Source organism: Bos javanicus, chromosome 10, assembly GCF_032452875.1.
Source record: "Bos javanicus breed banteng chromosome 10, ARS-OSU_banteng_1.0, whole genome shotgun sequence".
In the NCBI taxonomy this organism is placed as follows: Eukaryota; Metazoa; Chordata; class Mammalia; order Artiodactyla; family Bovidae; genus Bos; species Bos javanicus.
Window position 1 is genome coordinate 37,400,214 of NC_083877.1, and position 24,331 is coordinate 37,424,544.

The 24,331-nt window shown below is 46.6% G+C and overlaps 2 protein-coding genes across 9 annotated transcripts in view; one reads left to right on the plus strand and one right to left on the minus strand.

Moving 5' to 3' along the window:
* The window catches only part of CAPN3 (calpain 3), a 58,402-nt gene extending 36,901 nt beyond the window's left edge, over positions 1 to 21,501 (plus strand). The window contains exons 8-24 of one of the 6 annotated variants that reach the window (XM_061430890.1): positions 293 to 378; positions 2,544 to 2,621; positions 5,447 to 5,607; positions 6,980 to 7,149; positions 7,490 to 7,501; positions 8,159 to 8,367; positions 9,129 to 9,165; positions 11,120 to 11,137; positions 14,399 to 14,512; positions 15,476 to 15,553; positions 15,925 to 15,982; positions 16,078 to 16,142; positions 16,626 to 16,694; positions 16,784 to 16,862; positions 17,071 to 17,187; positions 17,501 to 17,559; positions 18,096 to 21,501. In XM_061430890.1, the coding sequence (XP_061286874.1) occupies positions 293 to 378; positions 2,544 to 2,621; positions 5,447 to 5,607; positions 6,980 to 7,149; positions 7,490 to 7,501; positions 8,159 to 8,367; positions 9,129 to 9,165; positions 11,120 to 11,137; positions 14,399 to 14,512; positions 15,476 to 15,553; positions 15,925 to 15,982; positions 16,078 to 16,142; positions 16,626 to 16,694; positions 16,784 to 16,862; positions 17,071 to 17,187; positions 17,501 to 17,559; positions 18,096 to 18,122 (1,437 nt within the window). In that variant the 3' untranslated portion in view covers positions 18,123 to 21,501. Of the gene's footprint in view, positions 1 to 292; positions 379 to 2,543; positions 2,622 to 5,446; positions 5,608 to 6,979; positions 7,150 to 7,489; positions 7,502 to 8,158; positions 8,368 to 9,128; positions 9,166 to 11,119; positions 11,138 to 14,398; positions 14,513 to 15,475; positions 15,554 to 15,924; positions 15,983 to 16,077; positions 16,143 to 16,625; positions 16,695 to 16,783; positions 16,863 to 17,070; positions 17,188 to 17,500; positions 17,603 to 18,095 lie in introns of those variants that run through there. The other 5 variants (XM_061430892.1, XM_061430889.1, XM_061430894.1 and 2 more) reach the window with 5 other exon arrangements.
* The window catches only part of ZNF106 (zinc finger protein 106), a 53,787-nt gene continuing 48,692 nt past the window's right edge, over positions 19,237 to 24,331 (minus strand). For all 3 annotated transcript variants that reach the window (XM_061430881.1, XM_061430879.1, XM_061430880.1), the window contains 2 exons: positions 23,567 to 23,713; positions 19,237 to 23,126 (listed from right to left, as the gene is read on the minus strand). In XM_061430881.1, coding sequence (XP_061286865.1) covers positions 23,070 to 23,126; positions 23,567 to 23,713 — 204 coding nt within the window. In that variant the 3' untranslated portion in view covers positions 19,237 to 23,069. The remainder of the gene's footprint in view (positions 23,127 to 23,566; positions 23,714 to 24,331) is intronic.

The following is a 24,331-nucleotide window of genomic DNA, read 5'->3' on the forward strand; positions in this document are numbered from 1 at the left end:
AATTTCTAAATAGCCAGATGTTCACTGTGAAAATCACTTCTTAGAAGATGGCAAGGTGGTGGCCAAGCCTGACTCCTGTAAGCTCGTGCTAAGGTTCTGCCTTTTCACAGCAAACTTGTAATTAGTCTCCTTGACCAATCAGGACAGCTCCCTGTATGGGATCCCTCTCCCAACTCCCACTCCCACCCCAACCCTCAGCGTAAGACAGAAGACTCCCCCACCCCCACCCCCCGTCCCCCACCCCGGCTTCAGAAAGGGTCCAGAGCAAGAGAGCTTTTCCTCTTTGCCCAAGGCCCTGTACAAGGGTGAGAAAGTGAAGCTGGTGCGGCTGCGGAACCCCTGGGGCCAGGTGGAGTGGAATGGCTCCTGGAGTGACAGGTGGGTGAGGGGACCCCATGAATAGGGGACAACAGGACCTGGGACAAGGTTGGGTTGGGGACCAAGCCATAAGAGTACTACAAATGCTTGGTCTAAAATCACCCTTAAAACCAATGATCCACAGAGGAGAAAAGGGGGTGTGGCTCTAGGGAAGGACTGGGAATAGAAGAGGGGATGGCTCCAGAGAAGGGCTCGTGCTAAGGAACAGAAGGGGTGTAGCTCCAGGGTAGGGCTGGGAGCAGAGCCTCGGAAACCTGGGACCCCAAGAGCTTGCTGATGGCCATTGAGGGGAAAGGAAAGATCCTAGAGAGCATGGGCCATGTCCAGGCAGGAGGGGAGTCAGGATGCAGTGGTCTGACTAGACAAGTAACTTCCATTCTCATAATTATCTATAAAATGGGGAAAATGTTAGCACCTACCTGGTGGGCTGTTATGAGGAGAAAATGTGATGGTGTTGCAGAAAGCTTAGCCAGTACTAAGATTTCCTCTCCCTCACTGGCCCCAGGAAGAGATGCATAGGTCCTTTGAAAGAATTGTACTACTTATTACTGGGAGCAAGTGACTGGAAGCAGCTAAAACAGCACACAGAGGGAGGAAGCTATTGTGAAGGCTCCAGAACCTTCACAAAGCCTTTATTGTTCCACCCCAATCGCTGGCTCCTGACTGCCTCTCTGCAGGGAGAGTGGGCCCTGGAGCTCCTTTATTCCCAAGGGGGCAGAGCAGGACCCCTTAGCTGAGAAGGACCACAACCAGGCTGTGGGTACCCTCAGGCCCTGTGCTAATTTTAACATACCTCTCATCTCAGGGCACCGTAATTACTGGCTTGTTCGGCCATTCATTCACTTAGCAAGTATGTGTTGAGCACTTACTGAATCCCAGGCACAATCCTAAGCACTGGGGGCATTCCGTGAATAGGCAACTTTGCTGGGTAGACCAATAAGGTGCTGATCCTGGTCTCCTACTGTTCCCTTCTCTTATCCGTGTGACAAATCCCAGACACCTCATTGTGCAGTATGTGTCAGGCCCCATGCTTCTGTCTGGGGACTTAGAAATGAACACAGAGATTCAGACCCTGCCCTATAGGCCTTAAGGTCTAGTGGGAAGGACAGAAAAACACTAATCATTGAGATAAATGCTATAGTTAGGGTCACAAAGCAGGAGCCCTTCTCATAGTTTGAGGGGACAGGAAGGTAGCAAAAGGTTGCCTGGAGGGATGGCATTTGAACTGGGTTCTCTTCTCTGGAAGGGTCCCTGGTACCGCATACGTCTACCAGCCCACTGGTCCCAGTCACCCACAGGGACCCTCGCTATATTCTCCAGTCTCAGATCTTGGGGTCCACTTTCTGCCAACTCCTCCACTTCAGGGACTGGTGACAAGTGGGACTCAGCCTCGGTCACTCAAGGAGAGTTCCCTCCCCCACCCACTGTGTCCCTCCTGCTGGTCTCAGGAATCTCCATCTCCCCTCCGGTATTCCCTGATTCCAAGCACTTCTTCAATCCCTAACCTCTCCAGAGACAATCTAGTTTAGCTTCATTCTCCTCACAAAGGTGCTTTAGTTCCTCCTCCTTTGGGAGAGAGTGTGTAAAACTGCCCAGCCCTTAAAAAATACAAAACTGGGATGTTTTGTGGGATGGCAGGAGGAAGGAGAAGTTTACCTGTTTAGTCTTTTTCTCAGTAACTCAGACAGTTACTTATTAGATGATGGGCCTGTTCTAAAAGTTTTACATGCAATATTTCATCTCTTGCTCATCACAGCACTGTGAGTAGGTGACATAATCATTTCCCTTTTGCAGTTGAGAAAACAGAAACTGTGACAGGTGAAGTGACTTGCCCAGGGTTACAGCTAGTACTGGTATAATTAAATTGAAAGCACAAGTTACCTATTTCCAGGCCCAGCTCCTAACTTGAAAGGGTGAGGAATGGTTAAAGTTTTAATCAGAGAAAAGTCAGGCCCTCATAAACCATTTTAAAAGCTTGGTCTTAATCCTGAGGATGGTGGGAAGCGATTATGGGGTATCAGGTCAGATTTGCATTTTGGTGGTTCACACTGGCTGCAGTTGGGAGAGGAGCTATTTTGTTCATATTTCTCTGACACCTCCTGGCCCAGCTCATATCAGGCCTTCCCTTTCTTTTCCCTTTCATCACACCTCCATCATCCCTCCAGCTGGAAGGACTGGAGCTATGTGGACAAGGACGAGAAGGCCCGTTTGCAGCACCAGGTCACTGAGGATGGAGAGTTCTGGTGAGTCCAGGACCCAAGAGGACTCTGAAGGGTAAGGGATGGGGTGGGCACTGAAATCTCAAACCTCCAACCCCAGAAAGTGGCCGTCAGATTCCAGCCCTTGGGACATCTGAGCCCTATTCTCCAAATCCAGCCAGAGACCCGGCAAGATTGAGGGTTTTGAGAGCAGCCTGAGAGTTATGGTGATGACCAGGCCTGGACCAAGCCACTGCACTATGGCTCCTGTGGTTTTGTGACACTCCACCACACGCACTGCTCCGGCCACTTGCTCTGGCCTTGGTGGAGCTGTTTTCTGAGTGGAGGAAGCCCTAGTTACTCAGCTTACTCAATGCCACTCTCACCCTCACTCTGATCATTTCTACTGAGCCTTCAAGTCTCAGATTAAAGGGAACTTTCTTCTGGACCCACTTGTTTTCCTCAGGATTGGGATTAATTTGTGATACTCATCATCTTTATTTTTTTAATTAATTTATTTATTTTACTTTACAATATTGTATTGGTTTTGCCATACATTGACTTGAATCCACCATGGGTCTACATGTGTTCCCCATCCTGAACCCCCCTCCCACCTCCCTCCCCATCCCATCCCTCTGGGTCATCCCAGTGCACCAGCCCCGAGCACCCTGTATTATGCATCGAACCTGGACTGGCGATTCGTTTCAGTTATGATAATTTACATGTTTCAATGACATTCTCCCATATCATCCCACCCTCACCCTCTCCCACAGAGTCCAAAAGACTGTTCAATACATCTGTGTCTCTTTTGCTGTCTCGCATACAAGGTTATTGTTACCATCTTTCCAAATTCCATATATATGCATTAGTATAGCGTATTGGTGTTTTTCTTTCTAGCTTACTTCACTCTGTATAATAGGCTCCAGTTTCATCCACCTCATTAGAACTGATTCAAATGTATTCTTTTTAATGGCTGAGTAATATTCCATTGTGTATATGCACCACAGCTTTCTTATCCATTCATCTGCTGATGGACATCTAGGTTGTTTCCATGTCCTGGCTATTATAAACAGTGCTGCAATGAACATTGGGGTACATGTGTCTCTTTCAATTCTGGTTTCCTCAGTATGTATGCCCAGCAGTGGGATTGCTGGGTTATATGGAAGGTCTGTTTCCAGTTTTTTAAGTAATCTCCACACTGTTCTCTGTAGTGCCTGTACTAGTTTGCATTCCCACCAATAGTGTAAGAGGGTTCCCTTTTCTCCACACCCTCTCCAGCATTTATTGCATGTAGATTTTTGGATAGCAGCCATTCTGACTGGCATGAAATGGTGCCTCACTGTGGTTTTGATTTGCATTTCTCTGATAATGAGTGATGTTGAGCATCTTTTCATGTGTTTGTTAGCCATCGGTATGTCTTCTATAGAAAACTATAAAACACTGGTGAAAGAAATCAAAGAGGGCACAAATAGATGGAGAAATATACTGTGTTCATGGACCAGAAGAATCAATATAGTGAAAATGAGTATACTACCCAAAGCAATCTATAGATTCAATGCAATCCCTATCAAGCTATCAACAGTATTTTTCAGAGAACTAGAACAAATAATTTCACAATTTGTATGGAAATACAGAAAAACCTCAAATAGCCAAAGCAATCTTGAGAAAGAAGAATGGAACTGGAGGAATCGACCTGCCTGACTTAAGTCTCTACTACAAAGCCCCAGTCATCAAGACAGGATGGTACTGGCACAAAGACAGAAATATAGATCAATGGAACAAAATAGAAAGCCCAGAGATAAATCCACGCACCTGTGGACACCTTATCTTTGACAAAGGAGGCAAGTATATAAAATGGAGAAAAGACAATCTCTTTAACAAGTGGTGCTGGGAAAACTGGTCAACCACTTGTAAAAGAATGAAACTAGAACACTTTCTAACACCATACACAAAAATAAACTCAAAATAGATTAAAGATCTAAACATAAGACCAGAAACTATAAAACTCCTAGAGGAAAACACAGGCAAAACACTCTCTGACATAAACCACAGCAGGATCCTCTATGGCCCACCTCCCAGAATATTGGAAATAAAAGCAAAAATAAACAAATGGGACCTAATTAAAATTAAAAGCTTCTGCACAACAAAGGAAACTATAGGCAAGATGAAAAGACAGCCTTCAGAATGGGAGAAAATAATAGCAAATGAAGCAATGGACAAAGAATTAATCTCAAAAATATACAAGCAACTCCTGCAGCTCAATTCCATAAAAATAAAAGACCCAATCAAAAAGTGGTCCAAAGAAGTAAACAGACATTTCTCCAAAGAAGACATACAGATGGCTAACAAACACATGAAAAGATGCTCAACATCACTCATCACCTTTAAAATTGCTTGCTTAATTGTCTGTGCTTCCCCAACTACCCCTCCCCTGTGCCTGGTACAGTGCTTAGGCCCAATGGAGGGGCACACAGGACCACTGTGGAGAACTGAATTGCTGCCAAGCTCTTCCAGCAAGAATGCATGAGTTTGAGTTGTTTAATCCAAGAGATACATCAGAACTGACAGTGTTGGGACTTCCCTGGCAGTCTAGTGCTTAGGACTCTGTACTTCTGCTGCAGAGGACATAGGTTCAATCCCTGGTCAGGAACTATCTGAAAGCCACATGGCAAGGCCAAATTTTAAAAAAATAAATAAATAAAAATGTAAAAAAAGAACTGACACAGTGTTGACCCTAAGAAAGGAAGGACAGGGTCCTCTCTCGGACCATGACTAAGCTGCTCTGGACTATTTCATTGTACTGTGTTAGCCCTGCATTCTTACTTTTCCCAGCCTCCCAAATAGTTCTCTATCTTCTTCTAACCTCTCAGGATGTCCTACGATGATTTTATCTACCATTTCACAAAGCTGGAGATCTGCAACCTCACAGCTGATGCCCTGGAGTCCGACAAGCTTCAGACTTGGACAGTGTCCGTGAACGAGGGCCGCTGGGTGAGGGGCTGCTCTGCCGGAGGCTGCCGCAACTTCCCAGGTGGGAGATGCTCTGGATGGGGGAAGGGTCCAAGCAGAACAAGTTCCAGGCAGAATAATATTAACTAGCATCTGCTGAGTCTTTACTAACTTCCAGACATACAATGTCTTATTAAACTGTCCCCATTTTACTGAGAGGTGACTTCCCTGGTGGCTCTATGGTAAAGAATCTGCCTGCCAGTGCAGGAGTTGCAGGTTTGATCCCTGGGTCAGGAAGATCCCCTTGAGAAGGAAATGGCAACCCACTCCAGTATTCTTACTTGGGAAAATTCTATGGACAGAGGAGACTGGTGGGCTATAGTCCGTGACGTCACAAAGAGACACGACAGTGACCAAACAACAATAACAACATTACTGAGAAGGAAATCTCCATTCTGAGTAGCTTACATTAAGGAGCTGGTAACAACTTTTAGGCAGGTTATTATGTCAGAACAGGACTGTGTTCATTATGCTGAGGATTGAACTGGAGAACTGAGTTAGCAGCAGCTACAAGAGTTTAAGCCAGAGATGATGAAAGCGAAGACCAAGTCAGGAGCAGCAGAGATGGGGAGAAGGGGCAGGTTGAGGGAAGGAAATATTGGTTGATCTGGAGAAGGAAGAATGACTTCAAAATTCTCTCACTGGGAGCCTGAGTAGATGATGTCAATGACATAACATGAAATGCACAGGAGAAAAAAAAAAAAAGAAGGTTTTTTGTTTTTGACAGAGTTGGTTGTGGGCTTCTGCAGAGGAGTTTACTTTGGGACATGGGAAGTCTGAGGCATGTGTAGAATATCCAGGTGAAGATGCATGAAAGAGAACTCGATGCACAGATAAAAATGGCACTTGGCTCTATGACAGGGACTCAGTATGTATTTGTGGAAGGAAAGAAGGATGGAAAGACGAGAGGAAGGAAAGGAGGGAAGGAAGAAAGAAGGGATGATGGGAAGGAGTCAAAAGAGAGATTGAAGCTGGGATCTACAGCTTAGGAGTCAAGAGCATGTAGGGAGCAGTTAGAAAGTAGGAGTGGATAAGACAGCCTAGGGACGTGAGAGAAGAGGCCCAGGACCAAATCCCAGAGACTAGTAACACTGAAGGAGTAGGTGAGAAAAGTGAAGCCATCAGCAAAGACAGAGAATGAAAATTCACAGAGGAAGGAGGAGCCACATAGCCAATCAGTGCAGGTCCATCTGTATAAAGGTATAAAGGCTACCCGCCCCCACCAACACACACACCAAATTAAATAAATGCCTGGATATTTTTTATTTTTCATACATATTTGAGCATGTAGATGAGGAGGCTAGAGATGAATAGGTTCCCTCCGTCTCATCTCCTGTCCTTTCCTTTCTCTGAGAGGCAGATCTGAAAGTGCAATTCCTTTTGGGGGGGCACAGACACTTTCTGGACCAACCCACAGTACCGTCTGAAGCTCCTAGAGGAGGACGACGACCCCGATGATTCCGAGGTGATCTGTAGTTTCCTGGTGGCTCTGATGCAGAAGAACCGGAGGAAGGACCGGAAGCTGGGGGCTAACCTCTTCACCATCGGTTTCGCCATCTACGAGGTGTGCCGTCCCTGACGAGCTTCAGACCGCCTCTTTAGGGAAGAGGCTTTCAGGGGGCTTCCTGAGGGGTTCCCCAGTTTCCCCAACATCCAGTGCCCCCCAAAACTACTGATATCAGGCCCACTTGAGTCAGAACCTCTTAGAAGTTTGTAACCAGTGGGGGAAGAACCCACCTAGGGGAGGTGGGGGTGGGGCTGGGGCTGTCCAGGTAGGTACATGGGGCATTAGAGCCCCTCATTCACTCTACGATTGCTAGCATGCCCTTTGGCAAGTTTCCATCCCAATTAAGACCTGAAATCCACAAAAATCTGAGCACCTTCCTTTTCTGTTTCTCCCCAAGGTTCCCAAAGAGGTATAGAAGTGGAGCAGCCAGCAGTGTGTGCAGCGTTACCAGGGTCCTGGGTCCGCCTGGGGCACATCAGGGCACCTCCTGTGGGGTTTGGGGGCAGGACTGTGATAGGAGAGGGCCTGGCCCACCTTACCTAACTCCAGAGCAGGTCCTCGGGCCATTGCATGGCCTCCTGACCCCCACCCCACAACATGCCCTTCCCCTTGCCCACCAGAGACCATTACACGCTCACATGCTTGCTCACACTCACACACAGAATCACACAGACACATTGTGAGGCTGATCGCCTTCTTTGGGGGTGGAGGAATCACCTCCCTCAGACCCAGTCCACAACCCCCACCCCTGCCTCCCTGGGGTCTTTCCCCAGTCCAGAGGTGTTCTGGAGCTGAGCAGCAGCAATTCTGGTAAGTGACCCTGAGTGGGGGATGCCAGACTTGACCTTCACTTCTGGATCACAGCAGAAAAGGAAGAGGATATGGGGTAGGGAGCTCCAGGGATGTTGAGCTATTCGAGGCCTTGGGAATTGGAAGCTGGTAGGTTGTGACTATGAAATGAGTGACCAGGGAGTTGGGAAGGAGGACCCCTCTGGAGGAGGACTGTGAGCAGGACAGGGTGTCCCTCCTAAGGGGCTGAGGTACCTCGGGCTCTTCTCTCCCTTAGATGCACGGCAACAAGCAGCACCTGCAGAAGGACTTCTTCCTGTACAATGCCTCCAAGGCTAGGAGCAGAACCTACATCAACATGCGGGAGGTGTCTGAGCGCTTCCGCCTGCCTCCTAGCGAGTACGTCATTGTGCCCTCCACTTACGAGCCCCACCAGGAGGGCGAGTTCATCCTCCGGGTCTTCTCGGAAAAGAGGAACCTCTCTGAGTGAGTCCCAGCCTGGCTTTCCCCACCTGTCCCTAAGAGCCCACATGACCCATACCAGAGACTAGAGGTGTGAGATAACCGGACAGGTCTCTCCAGGAGTCCTGTTGACCAGGACCTCTTCCCCTGTTCCTGAGCCACTGGGAACATCTCCCCTACATCCATCCGCCCACCCATTCATCCCACAGGTAGCTACTGAGCACCTGCTTTGTCCCAGGCACTCTTCTAGGCACTAAGAACAGAGCAATGAATTAAACAGAAAGAAATCCCTGCCTTTGTGGAATTTAACATTTTAGCATGAGATGACAATGTAATAGAAAAAAGTATATAGAGATTATTAGATTTACATAAGTGATAAGGAGAAAAAATAAAGTGGGAAGAAGGATAGGAGCAGTTGGGGGGTGACTGAACTTTTAGGTACGGTGACCAGGGAAGCCAGCAAGGCCACATCCTGCCCTCTTTGTCACTGTAGATAAGTTCATAGGCCCTTGCCACTTTGACCTCTGTCCCTAAACGAAACATAAGGTCCATGAATAGGTGTCTGGGTCATGCATCTGGGAAACCTAGACAAAGCCAAAAAGAAGCCCTGTGTCTGCACTTGGCTTCAGGGAATGGCACCTGTGGTAGGGGATATTAGTCCCTGGGGTTCTCTTGAGGTCAGTCCAGACTTGGCTCTGAGAAGCCAGGTGGCCTGAGCAAAAGCCCTCTGCTTCCTACTTGTTCTTGGTGACACTGAGACCCCCTCTTGTTTGTGTTCCTCACAGGGAAGTTGAGAATACAATCTCTGTGGATCGGCCAGTGGTGAGTGGTTTGGCTCTCACATGTGAAAAGGGCCAGGGAACAGGCGGGTGATGGAGGGGTAGCAGTGGGACACGGGAGTCTGGGGTGTGCAGAGCCATTACCCTGTGTTACTGCAACTTCTGCGTGGCATGGCCTGAAGTCATGGGACTTGTGTCCTGGGGCCATTTAGTCAGTCTAGGGGCTGGAAGGACAGAGGAGAGTCCTAGAAGGAAAAGCAGTTTGAGCAATTAGAGGGAGGGACCAAGGCCACAGGAAGGGGTGACAACAGCTGCAGCTTGCACTGGATTTATGAGTTAGAATCTCACACAGAAAAAAAGCAGCACCACACCAGCTCTGGAGTCAGTGTCAAAACCCACGTCCTCCACCTGCCAGCCTGGTGACCTAGACAAGTTATGTAACCCCTTCTGACTCAGTTTCCTACTCTGTAAAATAGGGGTGATATTAATAATACATGCCTCACAGGGCTTTGGTGAGGTTTGAATCGATGAGATCATGTACATGAAGGGTCTGGAATAGCACAGGCCCTTAAATGGCTATTGTTCATATGTTTTACATCTTCAGGGTACTTCTCACGTGTGTCATCTCTCTGATCCTTGAAAGATTTATGACATGTAATAAGGTTATTATCCGTGGTTTTCAAGTAAGGAAGCAGAGGCTCAGTGGGTTAAGTGGATTAAGCAGAGGTTAAGTGGTTTCTTTGAGTTCACAAAGCTTGTAAGTGGCAAGGCTGGAACTCACAACCAGATTCTCTGAGTGGAGTCAGGCTCTCTCCCCTACCCCATGCCGAGGCCTGTCCCTGGGGATGGGAGGCCCAGGGTTAGAAGCAAAGGGCTGGTGTCTGCTGGAGTCTCCATGTAGAGGAGTTTTATGACTGCCTTGGACTTTGGGTTTTGGTGAATAAATAGTCCCTTGTGCTCTGCGGGTGTGTCCTGGGCCAATAAGAGGACAGCATAAATACCCCCGCTGAATTGTCTTCTGGGTAGTGACACTCATGGTTCTAATCCCAACCCTGTGCTACTGGCAGATCCCCAAGGGCCTTTTGAATTAGCACAGACGTTGGTTTTAGTATTAAGTGCATTTGGTGCTATTCTTATCTTTTGGATGTCGGTAATCAGTGTAGCGTATTTATTAGGTGCAGCAAACTCAAAAGCTTACCTGAATTCATATGTCACCTAACGGAGCAGAGCAGGCACGTGTGAGGCTTTAGGTGTCCCTGTGCGGGTACAGTTGCCTGTGGTCCTCTTGGCTTCAGACAACTGGAGTGATGGTGACTGTGGCAATCTGGGGATGCAGAGCAGCTGCTCTCAGCTCCTCAGATTGCTGTCACAGGGGGTCACAGATCCGTGCAGGCTGCCAGTAAAAGTGAAAGTGTTAGTCACTCAGTCGTGTCTGACTGTGTGCAACTCCACAGACTGTAGCCTGCCAGGCTTCTTTGTCCATGGAATTCTCTAGGCAAGAATACTGGAGTGAGTCGCCATTTCCTTCCCCAGGGGATCTTCCCGATCCAGGGATCAGACCTGGGTATCCTGCATCGCAGGTGGACTCTATTGTCTGAGCCACCAGGGAAGCCCTGACCTTCTAATTTTAATGAAAAACCAAAAACTATAAATCAAATAAAATTCATTTTCAGGCCAGTTTAGGTGAGCCTACTTTTGGGGTGTTTTAGTAACCAACTTCATGAAAAAATACAAAACATCTGCCAGAAGCTCCCCTTCCTTGGCCACGACCAATGGCAGAATGGACTATAAAAGCAAAGCCGTATCAGCCCTGTGTCTGGGCCTGGAGAATTCTCTTCTCCCTGTACCCTCCAGGCCCGTTTGGCTCCACATGACCCAGATTTATGAACCTCACCCGACACTGAGGACCAGGTTCACAGGGAAGCCAAAAGCCACTGGGCTTTCTGGGAACTTGCTTTTCACTTATCTTGCATTTATTATTTTCTTTTCTTGTACAGAAAAAGAAAAAAAACAAGGTGGGTGTAACAGGGTGAGTGGGCACACAGTGTGTGTAAGAGTGAGCATGTGTGCACTGGACCTGCCTCCTCTCCCCAGCCCTCCACCTCCTTCCCTGAGCTCCTCTGGCAGCTATGGGTACAGAGCACTGATAGCTTATACTTGCCGAGTGGAGGCTATGAGCCAGCCACTCTTGTAGGTGCTTTCCGTGGATTCTCTCCATCCTCACAACAACTCTATGAGATTGGTACATGCAGAACTCAGAGAGATTGTGGGTTCAGTTCCAGAACACTGCAAAAAAGCGAGTATCAGAATAAACCAAGTCACAGGAAGTTTTTGGTTTTCCAGTGCATATGAAAGTTTTGTCTGCACTATACTATAGTCTATTAAGTATGAAATAGCATTAATACTAAAGAAAAAAAGTATGTGCCTTAATTAAAAATACTTTATTGCTAAAAAATGCTGATCATCATCTGAGCCTTCAGCAAGTTGTAGTAGTAACATCAAAGAATACTGACTGCATATCACCATAAGATAGTAATGAGAAAGTTTGAAATATCGTAAGAATTACCAAAATGTGACACAGACACAAAGCACACAATGCTGTTCAGAAAATGGCACTGGTTAGACTTACTCAAGATGGAATTGCCACAAACTTTCAGTTTGTAAAAAATGCAGTATCTGCGAAGCATGATAAAGCAAGGGATGCCTGTACTATGATTACCTTCATTTTCAGAGGAAGGAAAGGTACAGACAGATTGACCAACATGCCCAAGACCACACAGCCAGTGGCAGAGTCACCCTGGAACCAGGAGGTCTGGCTCCGCAGTCTGTGCTCTGAACCACCACACTTTACTGCCTGCTTAGAAGAGAAAGGGAGGATGGCCAACCAGTGAAAATGGGCCTGACATGGGGGTCCTGCAAAAATCCACAGGAGAACCTCTTCTTTCTCAGAAGTGGGTGTGACTAAGCTAAGCTCAGACTTGATTCTTGCAGGAATGGCAACGGGCCTTGGTCCTCAGGGAGCAGTGACAGAGTTGTGTGAGGATTTCCATGTCAGTGCGGGGGAGGGCCTTGTCTTCCGACACCAGTGCCTGCTCTGCAGACAGGACAACTCCTTCCTCCTGTTTTCCCTGCCTGCTCCCTTCTCCTTTTTCCTTAGCCTTCTGGGGAAGGGGGTGGCAGAGGACACCCAGAGTGGCTGTCACTGCCGGGGCTCTCATTCCAGGTGAAGCAGGTTGCCAACTCCCTCCTAGATAGTGACCTCTCTCTCTGAACTAAGCCCCTCAAAGTCATGGGCCCTGATGGACTCTGCTTGCTGTGCATGTCCAGATGGGGAAGGGGAGAGGGGAAGCGAAGCTTCACATGCGTGGCCCCAGAGGAGCTGCTCAACTTGACTGGTTTCAGGGGGAAAGATAAGGAGAGCTACCTGGGGAGCTTGCCCTCCTGGGTGTCCTGGTTAAGACCACTGTGCTGCAGGGACATCATCACTAAAGCTAACCATGCATGCTAAGAGCATCTCAGGGGCCTCAGAGGAAAGCTTTTATGTGTAATTTTGGAACTCGAGATTACAATCAACCCCATCCTTGCTCCTTTCACCTGATAACTTCCCCCGTGGTCTCCAGGGCAGTAATGCCTACAATAATGTTACCCCTTTTACAACTTTGGTTTGACCACCCAGAGTGCCATCCAGAAATGACTGACCTTTGGGCATCCTCACACCAATGGAGCAATAGCCAAAGGCCATCAGACAAGGTTTGGTGTTAGTGTTCATGACAGCATCTGGAAAGATCCATCATAGGGGTCCTCCAAGCTAGTGCAGACCAGAGCTGACATTCACCAAGCACCAACTGCATATTCAGGCCCTGTGCTGGGGGTAAAATATACATTGTGTTCAGTTACAACAGTGTCTACAAGGTAGATGCTGTCAGGATCCCTCTTTTATAGACGATAAAGATTCAGAAGTCCTTGTCTGAGGACACACCACTAATGAGTGGGGAAACTTGAACTGGAAACCATATTTGTTCTGAACCCATGTTTATTGCCCTCAGCTCTCTGGTACCAGACCTTTACACTCCATGGCCTGTGTGGCCCAGACCCATGCTTGGGCCCCAAGTTGTGTGCCTGGTAGGGATGCCCCATGGTCACACTTCCCCCTTCAGACTGCTAGCCACACTTGCTCTGAGATTCCCTACAGGTATCAGTTACTTGAACAAGACCCCTTTCTTGGAAAGAAGAGCAAGCCAAGGTATTTGGGGCCTGCTGGGAGCCAAAGCTGGGGAAGCTCTCTCCATGGTCTGTCCATTCGTGCTGCCCTAGAGGAACAGTATGGAAAAGCAAATGGGAACTCAAGAGTGCTCAGGAACTCTTATGCACTGAGAGATTTTGCTTGTCCCCTTGTTCTCTGCACCGCTACCAGGAGCCTTGCCTTCCTCCTCCGGCTTTCTCAATGAGATGTATACCCCAACCAGTGCCACCACAGCATGGCAGCCGCTCTCCACCCTTTCACATTCTCCTCACTTGCATGAGCATGTCTGACAAATACCCCTTATATTTGGGCATCATCTTAAATGTTTTTCCAGTACAATTATACATTCAGTAACTGTGTGATCCCCACAAGAGCCCCATGAAAAGGGCAAAGCAGTTTTTATCATCCCCATTAATGGACGAGTAAACTCAGGCCAGAGGATATTTTTCATATGTGAGGGGCATGGCTGCGACTCCAGTCAAGTATTCTGACCCAACTCAGTGACCATGTAGATAATCAGTTCTTTCCTCAATGTGTCCTCTGCCAAGTCCTAGAGGTTCCTTGGAGAAGCCTTAGTAGCTGCCATGGTGATGTGGGGGTGTCAAGGGAAAAGAGCTCTGCCCTCTTCATTAAGCAGAGAAGCTCAGTTTTTAGAGCTTCTGGGGGAATTTAATTTGAACAAGGTTTCCATTTGAAAAAAAAAATTTACAAAATACTTGAAAATCACTGCACTATACCATGCTGCTTTTAGGATTCTTAGCATTTTCACATGTACTAACTACCATGTTTAATCCTCATAACTCTACAAGGAGATAAGAAACTTAGGTCCAGAGAGATCAAGCATCTTTCCTCAAGTCACACAGCTTGTTAGTGGCAGAGATGGAGCTTGAACAGAGGTTCAAGAAGTCCCAGCTCTGCTCTTTCCCTCCTCACTGGACAAAGCTGCTCCAGGAGAGAGGTTGCTTCATGTGCCCACTCAGCCAGTAATCCTTGTTTCCTTCCTGCCCCCTCCCCACTCCCCTCTTCTCTCCAGCCCATCATCTTTGTTTCAGACCGAGCAAACAGCAACAAGGAGCTGGGTGTGGACCAGGAAACAGAGGAGGGAAAAGACAACACAAGCCCTGATAAGCAAGCAAAATCCCCACAGGTTTCTGAGCATGTGCATGAGTGGGGAGGCCTGCACACAACTGAGGCCTGTGCTCTTGGAGTGCATGGGGGTTGGAGGAGCCATAGGGGTGGGGTGTCCCTTTAACATCCAGAGGTTTAGGTTTGTCCCACTGACATTTTCCCTCATCAAATTCTCCTAAAATTTGGGGTGCTGCTTGGATGAATGTCTTGGGATTGGCTGCCACACCAAGCTGGTCCTGGGAAGGATGGGCTGAGCTTCCCTGCTGGAGCCCATCCAGCCAGGATGATGAGAGAAGAGGGATGCAAAGCCTGTGACAGACACTGAGACAGAACAGCTCATTTCCTGGTGTCATTAACAGGGAAGATAAAGAACAGTAATGGGAGGGGGGTGACACCAGAGGTGGAGTCCTCCAGAGCTCAGGGGACAGTGTTAGATTGGAGTGAGGACAGGAGGTCATATAAAGTATATAGGAGGTGAGACTAGCAGGCAAGATTCCAGATAAACCCAGGGACATCTCTGTCCTGTGGTGCCCATGCAATGGCGGGGGAGGGGAGGAGGGTCCTCTGAGGATTTGGCCTTGATGGCAGAAATGGCTGGAGGTATCAGATTGGTCTGGTCTGCTTCATCCTGCTGGGGCTGGTTTGGTTGGGATGGTCAGGCTGTAAAAGGAGGAGAGGGCTCCAGCTGGTGCAGATGGGGGAAAGAGGACCAAGGGGGCTGTCTACATGTCTGCACAGCTGATATACCTCCTCTGGCTAGGCTGGGGAGGTACAGAGTGAAGGGTCCTTGGGGCCCAGATGATTCTTACTCCAGATCAGTAGGTTCAACCAAGAAAGAAGAGCATTGACTCTGTACCCAGCTCCTGCTGCCACCTATGGCTGGTTTAGTCACCCTGGCTCCTTCAGCCCAGAAGGAACTTTCCTCTCGGGTTTGTCCATCTCCCTGGTCCCTGCCAACCAGTTTTCCTTTGTGCCTCCACAGCTAGAGCCCGGCAACACCGACCAGGAAAGTGAGGAACAGCGGCAATTCCGGAATATTTTCAGGCAGATAGCAGGCGATGTGAGTACCTCCAACTCTGACTCACTCAGACACTCCTCTCCTTGATGAACTGCTCAATTTGCCAGTTATTTCATTATTGTTCAGTGGAGGTCATTTTGGTTTTTGATGGAAACGGGGTATATGAGTGTAGCACAGGAATCCACAGGTGAAGTCCTTTGAGTTCTAGACCGACACACCCACTAGGTGGGCCCACTGCTCTCTAGACAGCTGAAGGTACAGGGTCTTCCTCAAAAAAGCCCCAGCTTCCCCATGACAGAACAGCCCTGTCATGGACTATACAAGCATGGACGGCTGGGATTTGATTCGCAAAGCCTATGCTCCACCAGCTGCTGCACTCTTGAGCCACGATTCTCTTCCCCTTTCCTCCTCAGGACATGGAGATCTGCGCAGATGAGCTCAAGAACGTCCTTAACAGAGTTGTGAACAAACGTGAGCAGCTTAATTCTGCAGGGGCAGGTGGGCAGTTGGGCAGTGTGTGTCCAGCTATCTGAAGGCAGCTCCTCACTCTTCTCCATACCTCTCAGATAAGGACCTGAAGACACAAGGCTTCACGCTGGAGTCCTGCCGTAGCATGATCGCTCTCATGGACGTATCCTTACTGCCACCCTTTCCCAGCCCTGTCAGCAGCCCCTGTGTAGTCTCCTGGGGCTAGGGCAACAATGAGGGGGGCCCAGTCAAGCAGAGGGGCCCAAATTCATGCTCAAGGAAAGATTTAAGGAGGCCCTGTGCTGAACTTCCTGGCTGCTGCTCTTTAAGGAGCTGTTAGAGGAAGCACAGTTGGGAGAACACTGGCCCCTGCTCTCAACCTCAGGCCTGGGATTCTGAGGCCCTACCTCAGAGTGGTCTTTAAGAGAAAGATTCCCTGGGTTCTAGAGCAGGCACTGATTCTGACTAGGGAAGCATGGGGCAGGGGGTGTGTGTGTGTGTGTTAAACACTAGGTCAGGACAAGGGTGGATATCCTGGGCGAAGCCCTTCTATAGAGGACCTCCCTTGCACAGCCCCTCAGAAGGCCTGCTCCCAAGCCAGGAGGATTTTGCTATGTGCCCTGTAGCCCTGACCTCCTTCCTCCAGACAGATGGCTCTGGGAGACTGAACCTGCAAGAGTTTCATCACCTCTGGAAGAAGATTAAGACGTGGCAGGTGGGAGGAGAGAACAAGGGTGGGAGTAAGGAAGGGACTAATTCAGAGGTTGAGTGTATGACCTCTGTCCTCAAATTTTCTATTGCCAGAAAATTTTCAAACACTATGACACAGACCAATCTGGCACCATCAACAGCTACGAGATGCGCAATGCAGTCAAAGATGCAGGTATGGGGAAGAAATGGGGTGGCCAGGATGCGGATGGGAGGTGGTAGGAGCAGGGATGAGAGGGGAGGACTGGGCCACTGGGGCCCTACCAGAGAAAGGGCTTCTTGTTCTCCTCTCCTAGGCCACAGTGTGACAAGGAGGTTCTAAGGAGAAAGCAAGCAGGCCTGAGGACTCACCCCCATCTCCTCTCCTGTGCTCTCCCCAACAGGCTTCCACCTCAACAACCAGCTCTACGATATCATTACCATGCGCTATGCAGACAAGTACATGAATATTGACTTCGACAGTTTCATCTGCTGCTTTGTCAGGCTGGAGGGCATGTTCAGTAAGTGGACAGCTACCCTTCTGCTTTCTTAGGCCCTTCCTGCTCCCTCTCCTATGGTGGAGGGAATCTCCACTAACTGACCTTACTATATGACCCTGGACAAACCCATCTACTGTTCAGGCTGAACAAAGGTGAAGAGGCCCTCTTTAGGCTCAGAATGGGATGGCAAGGGGCAGTTATTGGTGATATTTTGGCCTATTTTGGTGCTGAAGGGCAGCACCGGGCACATGGTCCTCTTAAGAAAAGGTGGAGTGGTCGGGGGTGGGGGGGAGCACCTGTAACTGGCCTCTGGTCTGTGCATTCTTCCGAGCAGGAGCTTTCAATGCATTTGACAAGGATGGGGACGGTATCATCAAACTCAATGTTCTCGAGGTAAAGCCTAACAGTACACTCCCCCCGCACTTTAAAATTTGAGGTGGAGGCGGTCCAGGGCAGCTGAGGCGAGAGCGAGCTGTCCGAGTGGGGAGCCCGCATTCGCTTCTTCCTTTTCCTCCTCCTCCGGGTGAGGGGAGCGGAGGTTGGGGCCTCGACCCCATGGACCGGGAGGAGGCGGAGGCCGCCGAGAGCCGGGGCCCCGCTGTGTGGCCCTGATTAAAAAAAAAAAAAAAAAAAAATTTGAGGTGGAGGGATGGGATTGGATGGGATGGGAAAGGAACATAAAGGGAAGCTCAGAGCTCAGCAGGATGTGGTCATGGGGAACGCATAGTGGGGGAAGGCTCTAAGGAAGCCTCAGTTATGGCTTTATGCTGGAAAATCTGTACTTTCTAGGGGAGATCTGTGGGAAGGATGCTTCTCAGGAAATCTTCCGTGTCTGGCATGCTGGGACTGGCCTTTTCTTCTATGTTTGATATGTAGGGCTTGGCTCTTTTGTCTCATGTACATTCTGATCTTGGGACTTCCTCTTGCAGTGGCTGCAGCTCACCATGTATGCCTGAACCAAGCTGGCCACATCCAAGGCATGGAGGATCACTCAGGATTTCAATTTCACCCAACAGAGCTAGTCACTTACCTCAAAGGACACAGTTGCTGCACCCCCAGGAAGCCTCCAGGCACCTCATCAGTCTAGTTCCTCCTCTACTCACTTCCCTCCCAGCCTTAGGGCATCTGTCCATTTGTCAGGCCCAGCCTGACCCTTCAGTTAAGGAATGGGGAAGGGAGAGCTGTGTTGTCCCTGTGCCACATGGAGCCAAGTGCCTCTGTCTGCTTCCGCTAGCTACAGGCCAGTGAGAGCTTTGCTTGGAGTCTGATGGCCTCAGCTCTGAAGACAAGTACTCTCCTTAGATGCTTGCAGCTGTTTGCAGAAGCATTTGCCAATGGCACTCAGTGCTTCCTGGTGCTAGATCCCCCCACCCCGTGTCCCCCCCCTCCCCCATTATCTCTGTGTTCTCCCACCCATGGGACAGCAACACAATGAGCACTTGGTTCTGCCTGACTGTTTCAGGACGGGCCTGCTCTGGAGTAAACTAGTTCAGTGAAAAGAGGTTTGGACATTTTGGGTTATCTAACTCATAAGTTAGGTTGCATTCTGAAAAAATGTTCATCTAAATAAAGGCATATGTTTTGCTGGTTTGATTGTGTTTTGTTTTCTCACATTGAGAGCTAGAGCAAGACTGAGTAGCTCCAATCTCACCCATTGGGTATAGAGCTATAGTTTCAGAATACAGCAATGGAAAATACACACAAACACACACACACACACAAATCCCAAACCCCACTTTAATCATGCCTTTTTGCTATTTCTTGAGCACAGGAATCACTCAAATACTTTCCAAGATACAGGAAAGGAAGGGGAATAGCTGTTGGGTGTAGACAAAATGGGTCACCTATTAACTGGAGGGGCAAGTTAGCTGACTGTAACGATGCAGAGCTCCTCTACTAACACTGACCTACTGTATGACCTTGGACAAACCCTTAAATGAAGGTGTGTGCCGTGCTTATCTGGACCATGATCTATAACCATCTTGCATTTTCCACCCAATTTCCTTCTTGATCTCTATATCAACATGGAAAAGGGTTGGCCGTGAATATGTAGATAAGGTAACAAAAATAAACAATTAGTAAAAGTACTTTATTTTCCTCTTATATTTGCTTTATATGTTGCTTTACAAAGTTAGGAAGTTCACAGCTTTATACCAAAATGTAAGAAGGCTAAACTATTTGCTTATAAACATTTTGCAGTCAAATGTCATTTGATTTCAGTCTTCTAATCCATATTCAATTAAAAAAAAAAATCAAGACACCAAGGGCACTGGCGCAGCTCGAGGGCATGTACTTCTCTGAAGCAGCAGAAAAGGTCCTCAACAGCCTTTCCTCCTTGCTTCCTTCTCCCCCAATTCAACTGGGCTAATTCAACTGTGAATTCAATAGAATCTGGGAAATGTTAGTCACCAGGTGACCCAGCAAGGCCACATAGTTGGGGGTTGGAAGTGAGGTTAGTGGTTACTGTCTGATTAGTAGTAGGTTTGGTTTCATCAAGATTTCACATCCACTGATGTATGGAACTCAGTATAACCCAAACCACCTATACCACAGCTTGTTTCTGACCCTCAGACAGCATCTCTGAAATCCTCAAGATCCTGAGGATTTGCGGCTGGGATAAAAATCACCGTTGTAACAATGTGGCAGGCATGGCCTTAACAGTTTTTAGGCGCTCTCCTTTAGGTAACAGGTACAAAATTTATAAGTCAGCGTATATGAACGGCAAACCTGAGAGGGCGTGCTACTTAAATCCCACTTCACAATATAGTTTGATTTCCCCTCAAATGGACCTTTCCATAAAATATACCATTACCATTCCGTTAAGTATTGTACACCTACTCCCACCAAATCATCCACATTCCTAGTCACTAAAGTTGACCACTGTATAATCTACCAAAAAGAGAAAAACAAAAAACCCTTTGTTAGGCAAATAATCACTTAAATAGCAATAATGTTGCCTACAAATTATAGGTAGTTCAGGAGCTAAACACTCAACTTCTGAGGCAGAAAAAAAAATTCTCCACGAAAGCAGGAGTGTAGTAATAATGACGTTCTCTCAAATTCAAGTAACATCAGGTCAAGATAACCCTTTGTTTGCATTGTGTTTAACTGCTTTATATTGAGTAGAGTCGCATGCCAAAATTTTGAACCTGATTAAAAACTTCATGATAAAACTTGAAGTCACTGATATTTCATCAGAACAAACTGCCATTAAAACACTAGCATATACACACAAAAGGATTTATGCTATGGTTTTCTTGGCTTCTGTTGTCAGAAGTAAACACAAGTAATTAAAAATAACATTCGATTCCTTAGAAGAAATGAGTTGTGTTTTGTCACATCATGTAACAATTTCCTTCCTCCACTAAGTGTGAAATATCAGAGCAAACACAAAGCCCTGAACCACTGCTCTAATCTGAGAGGGAAGAGAAGGCCAGAATCAGCCAAGACATTATAGAAGACTTAAAAAAAAGACTTCTGCATAACTTTGAAGACACTTAAAAGTAATAACACACAACCATAAGCAGCCAAGATGCTTATGGTGCCTTTATTTCTAAACAGATGGCTACAACAGTGCATTTAGGGCAGTACACTAACCTGGTGTTAAGTGAGTTTTACACATTCTTGAAACAAAGACATTATTGCTATGGCTTCAGAGAAAATTCCTGTGAAATGGGGAGAAGTATTATTAAGTATAGGTGCCCACACGCATACACACGTACAAGAAACATCCATAACTGCATACATAAAGGCAGATAGACTGTGCATGATTCTATCAAAGTTAAGCTCAAATCAGTTTTTACTGATTCTATCAATCTGTTCATACCTACAACAGTTCCCCACAACTGCCCAACACCTCATATATCCCCTTCCTGCTGTACATAGGCTCCACCACTCTCATCTTTTCAGACATGTCCTCAGGCAGAACAGAAGGGCACCTATGTGACAGAGCATGCAAGACTTTCTCAGCACACTGCTCAGCCAATGTAGGAATGTGGGTTCACTACAGTCCTAAGGAAAATGCCAGGTTTAGCAATAAATCCAAATGTACTTTCCTAGGAATCACCATTCCCAAACCCACAGAACAGCTTGGCTTCTCTGGTCATGTGTACAGGAAATGGGTAAGAGAAGGGAATGCTTGTTCTCAGACAGAAACAGCACACATAAACTTTATGCAACAAGATCTTCTCTGCTCTCTCAAATATCATGCAAATCTCAGTAATGTGGTCAACACAAGAGTCCTGCCGTTCATAAGGACAGAAGTAAATAATTCATGGGGCCATTCATTATCTAGATGTATCTCCCAGGTTAGTTCTTTTTTTTTTTTTTTTTTTTTAGATCTAATAAAAACCACCAGAGGCTTTCCTGGAAAAAAAGAACAGCTACTTAGTCTTATACTCAATTCCAGGGGTTTTGGATACCCTCATGAAACCTATCCATGAACCCCAGGTGAAGTTCCCCTGCCCTAAAGCCTGAGTGAAGACATGGGAGAAGAATTGTGTACACTAAGGTGGGTGGAGATAAACCTGGCTGCTCTCCTCTAGGAAAGAGTGGGCATCACATCCGGAGTTCGGTATGTGGCACTCGGCTCCTCTCTCCTTTCCTCCCTCTCTCTGTAGAATCTTTTAGAGTTTTGACGATCACAGAAACAAAAAGCTAGAAAGTAACACCGCTATGGCTTCACTTAAGAGTCCAGAGAGAATTTAAAAACAAAGCAATGTCAAGGCTTTGTTCATTTGGCTGCTCCTGAAGGACAGGGAGGGTCTTTTCCCTTCATCCCACTCCACCCTTCCTTCTCAGCTTAGTGGGGGAGGTGAAGGCAATACACTGGTCTTTAAGAAGTTTGCTTGAGGCCTTAAAAACTATATTCAGATGCTTTATCCTGATTCCCCCCATTTGTGTACTGTGGGTCGGTAAAAAGTACCTCATGAGCCCAGAGGAACTATATGATGGCTGCTGTCAGTCTAGGCACAACCAGAGAATGGGAGAGGGGTTGGCAATGAAGCAAACTAAAAGGTTTCAAACCCACTGCCCGTTTGGAGGGTCAGAACCTGGAAAGACAAAGGCACACGTCCAGTTTGAACAGCCTGCCAATACCTGCAGGGAGTACCCAGGTCTAACAGTGAGATCTCCAAGTAGATGGTAGGTCTGTGCATTGCCTTGAACCGAGGACTTTATCAAAGTCTGCGGAGGTTCAATAGGAATTATTGTCTGCAAGGATTTGTCATTATGTGATCTGCTGCCTGAGCTCCTAAAATATAATCAGCAGAGCAGCTACTCCAGCTGTTAAAAATCTACTGTGTGTCCCTTTAGCATTTAAAGGCTGCTCTGTCCATCTAAGAAGAGAATATTGAAACACATTGTACATAATTGTTAAGAAAAGAAAATATTTGCTTCCAATTAAAATACCCAGTGGTTAGAATTAACTGATTGCAATAATTAAGGAGAAATTAAGTCTGATCCTAAAAACCTAACATTTGAACAAATTTGAACTTAAACACGTGACTATTGGTTTAAATCATCATAAGAACAGAAACTAAAAATCACAAACTGAAATCAATAAAATACATGTGTGATTAGGGTCAAACTAGGTAACCAATTAAGATCTGTGTCTTTAATAAACATCTGGAGAACACCAGTAGCATAAATTACTATATGCCATGCTGTCCCAGAAGAGTATAGCTCCTTAAAAATCTGTTTAAATCTGACAAACCTCCAGCAAAAATTTAGAAGTGTAACCTGTCATCCCATAGAGCTGCCCAGACTTATGCTAGTAGTAAGCCTGGCTAGTAACCACTTTCTCCTTCCCTGATTCACTGGAGAAAGGAGGATATTGGCCTGTGCAAGGGGCTGATATGAGATTAGTTCAACTAAAGACTTCCCAACATGGGAGGCAAAAAACTTCATGAATCAATTTTGCTGTCATCCTCAGCGTGGTGTTCAATGTGTCCTGCAGCATCCTAGAAATAAAGGGAAAAGGACCCATGAGAAAGAGGTTGGTAGTAGGTCAAAAGAAAGTCAAAGCCACGGAGAGCTTCCCAGGTCTAATCTGTGATCCATGAAAGGCAGTTAGGACCCATCACTCTTAATTCACATGGAACTGTGCACTTGAGTTCTTAACAAAAGAATGCTGTAATAAACCTCTAGGTTCAGTTACTGGATTGGAACAAGTGAAAACATTCTCTTTAGGCACTTTTCTCAAAAACTACCTAATTCTTCACTTGAAACCTCATTAAGCTATCTCTCAAATCTGTGAATAATATTAATAATAAAAAGAGAAATCCTTACACTCTCCCTGTTTACTGCAAGTCTGAACATTCTAATAAGGCAAAAAAGGTTTACTGAACCCTGCTCTGAGCAGTCAATGACCCCGGGTTGACCTCAAATCCCACTGATATACCTGTTTGGATCCTTTCTTAGCAGTAAAAAAAGCATCACAGTTCTTCCAGCGACATTTCAGAGTTTGAAAGTTTGGATTTGTATGGTCAGTCAGCAAATGTTGTTTTAAATGATCTACAACACCAAATATCAGAGAGCAGCCATGCCACTGGAGAGAGAGAGAATTGAAAGAGTTAAGTTATAAAGAGTACGGGAAACATGCAATGAGAATATTCTTCACTGTAGCCTATGAGTAAGCCCCTATTCTTTAATTTATTCTTGGCTGGCAAATTCAAAAAAGCCAGAGGCAACCAAATTAATCATGAATTTATTCAGAAACTTTGAAAAGACTAGGAAGTCTTTTGACAGTTCAGTATTTTGAGAAGGCAAAGCTCTAATGTAGCCATTACATCTTTAAATAATGAAGCTGTTAGCAAATACTGACAGGCAAATTAAATAAAATTCAATTTAAACTATACTTATTCTTTTTTAAAAAATTTATTTTTAATTGAAGGATAATTGCTTTACAATATTATGTTGGTTTCTGCCATACATCAATATGAATCAGCCATAAGTGTGAACCTATGGCTCATGGTATGAGCCTATGGTATGAACTCCTCCTGAACCTCCTTCCCACCTCCCACTCCATCCCACCCCTCTAGGTTGTCATAGAGCGTGTTAAACCATAATAATTCTTTATCTTGCCATCATAAAAAGAGTTTCTCAGTTCATTTATTTAAAAAGACAAAGAGCTTTCCTGTAATACTTGAGTTATTTTTAACAATTC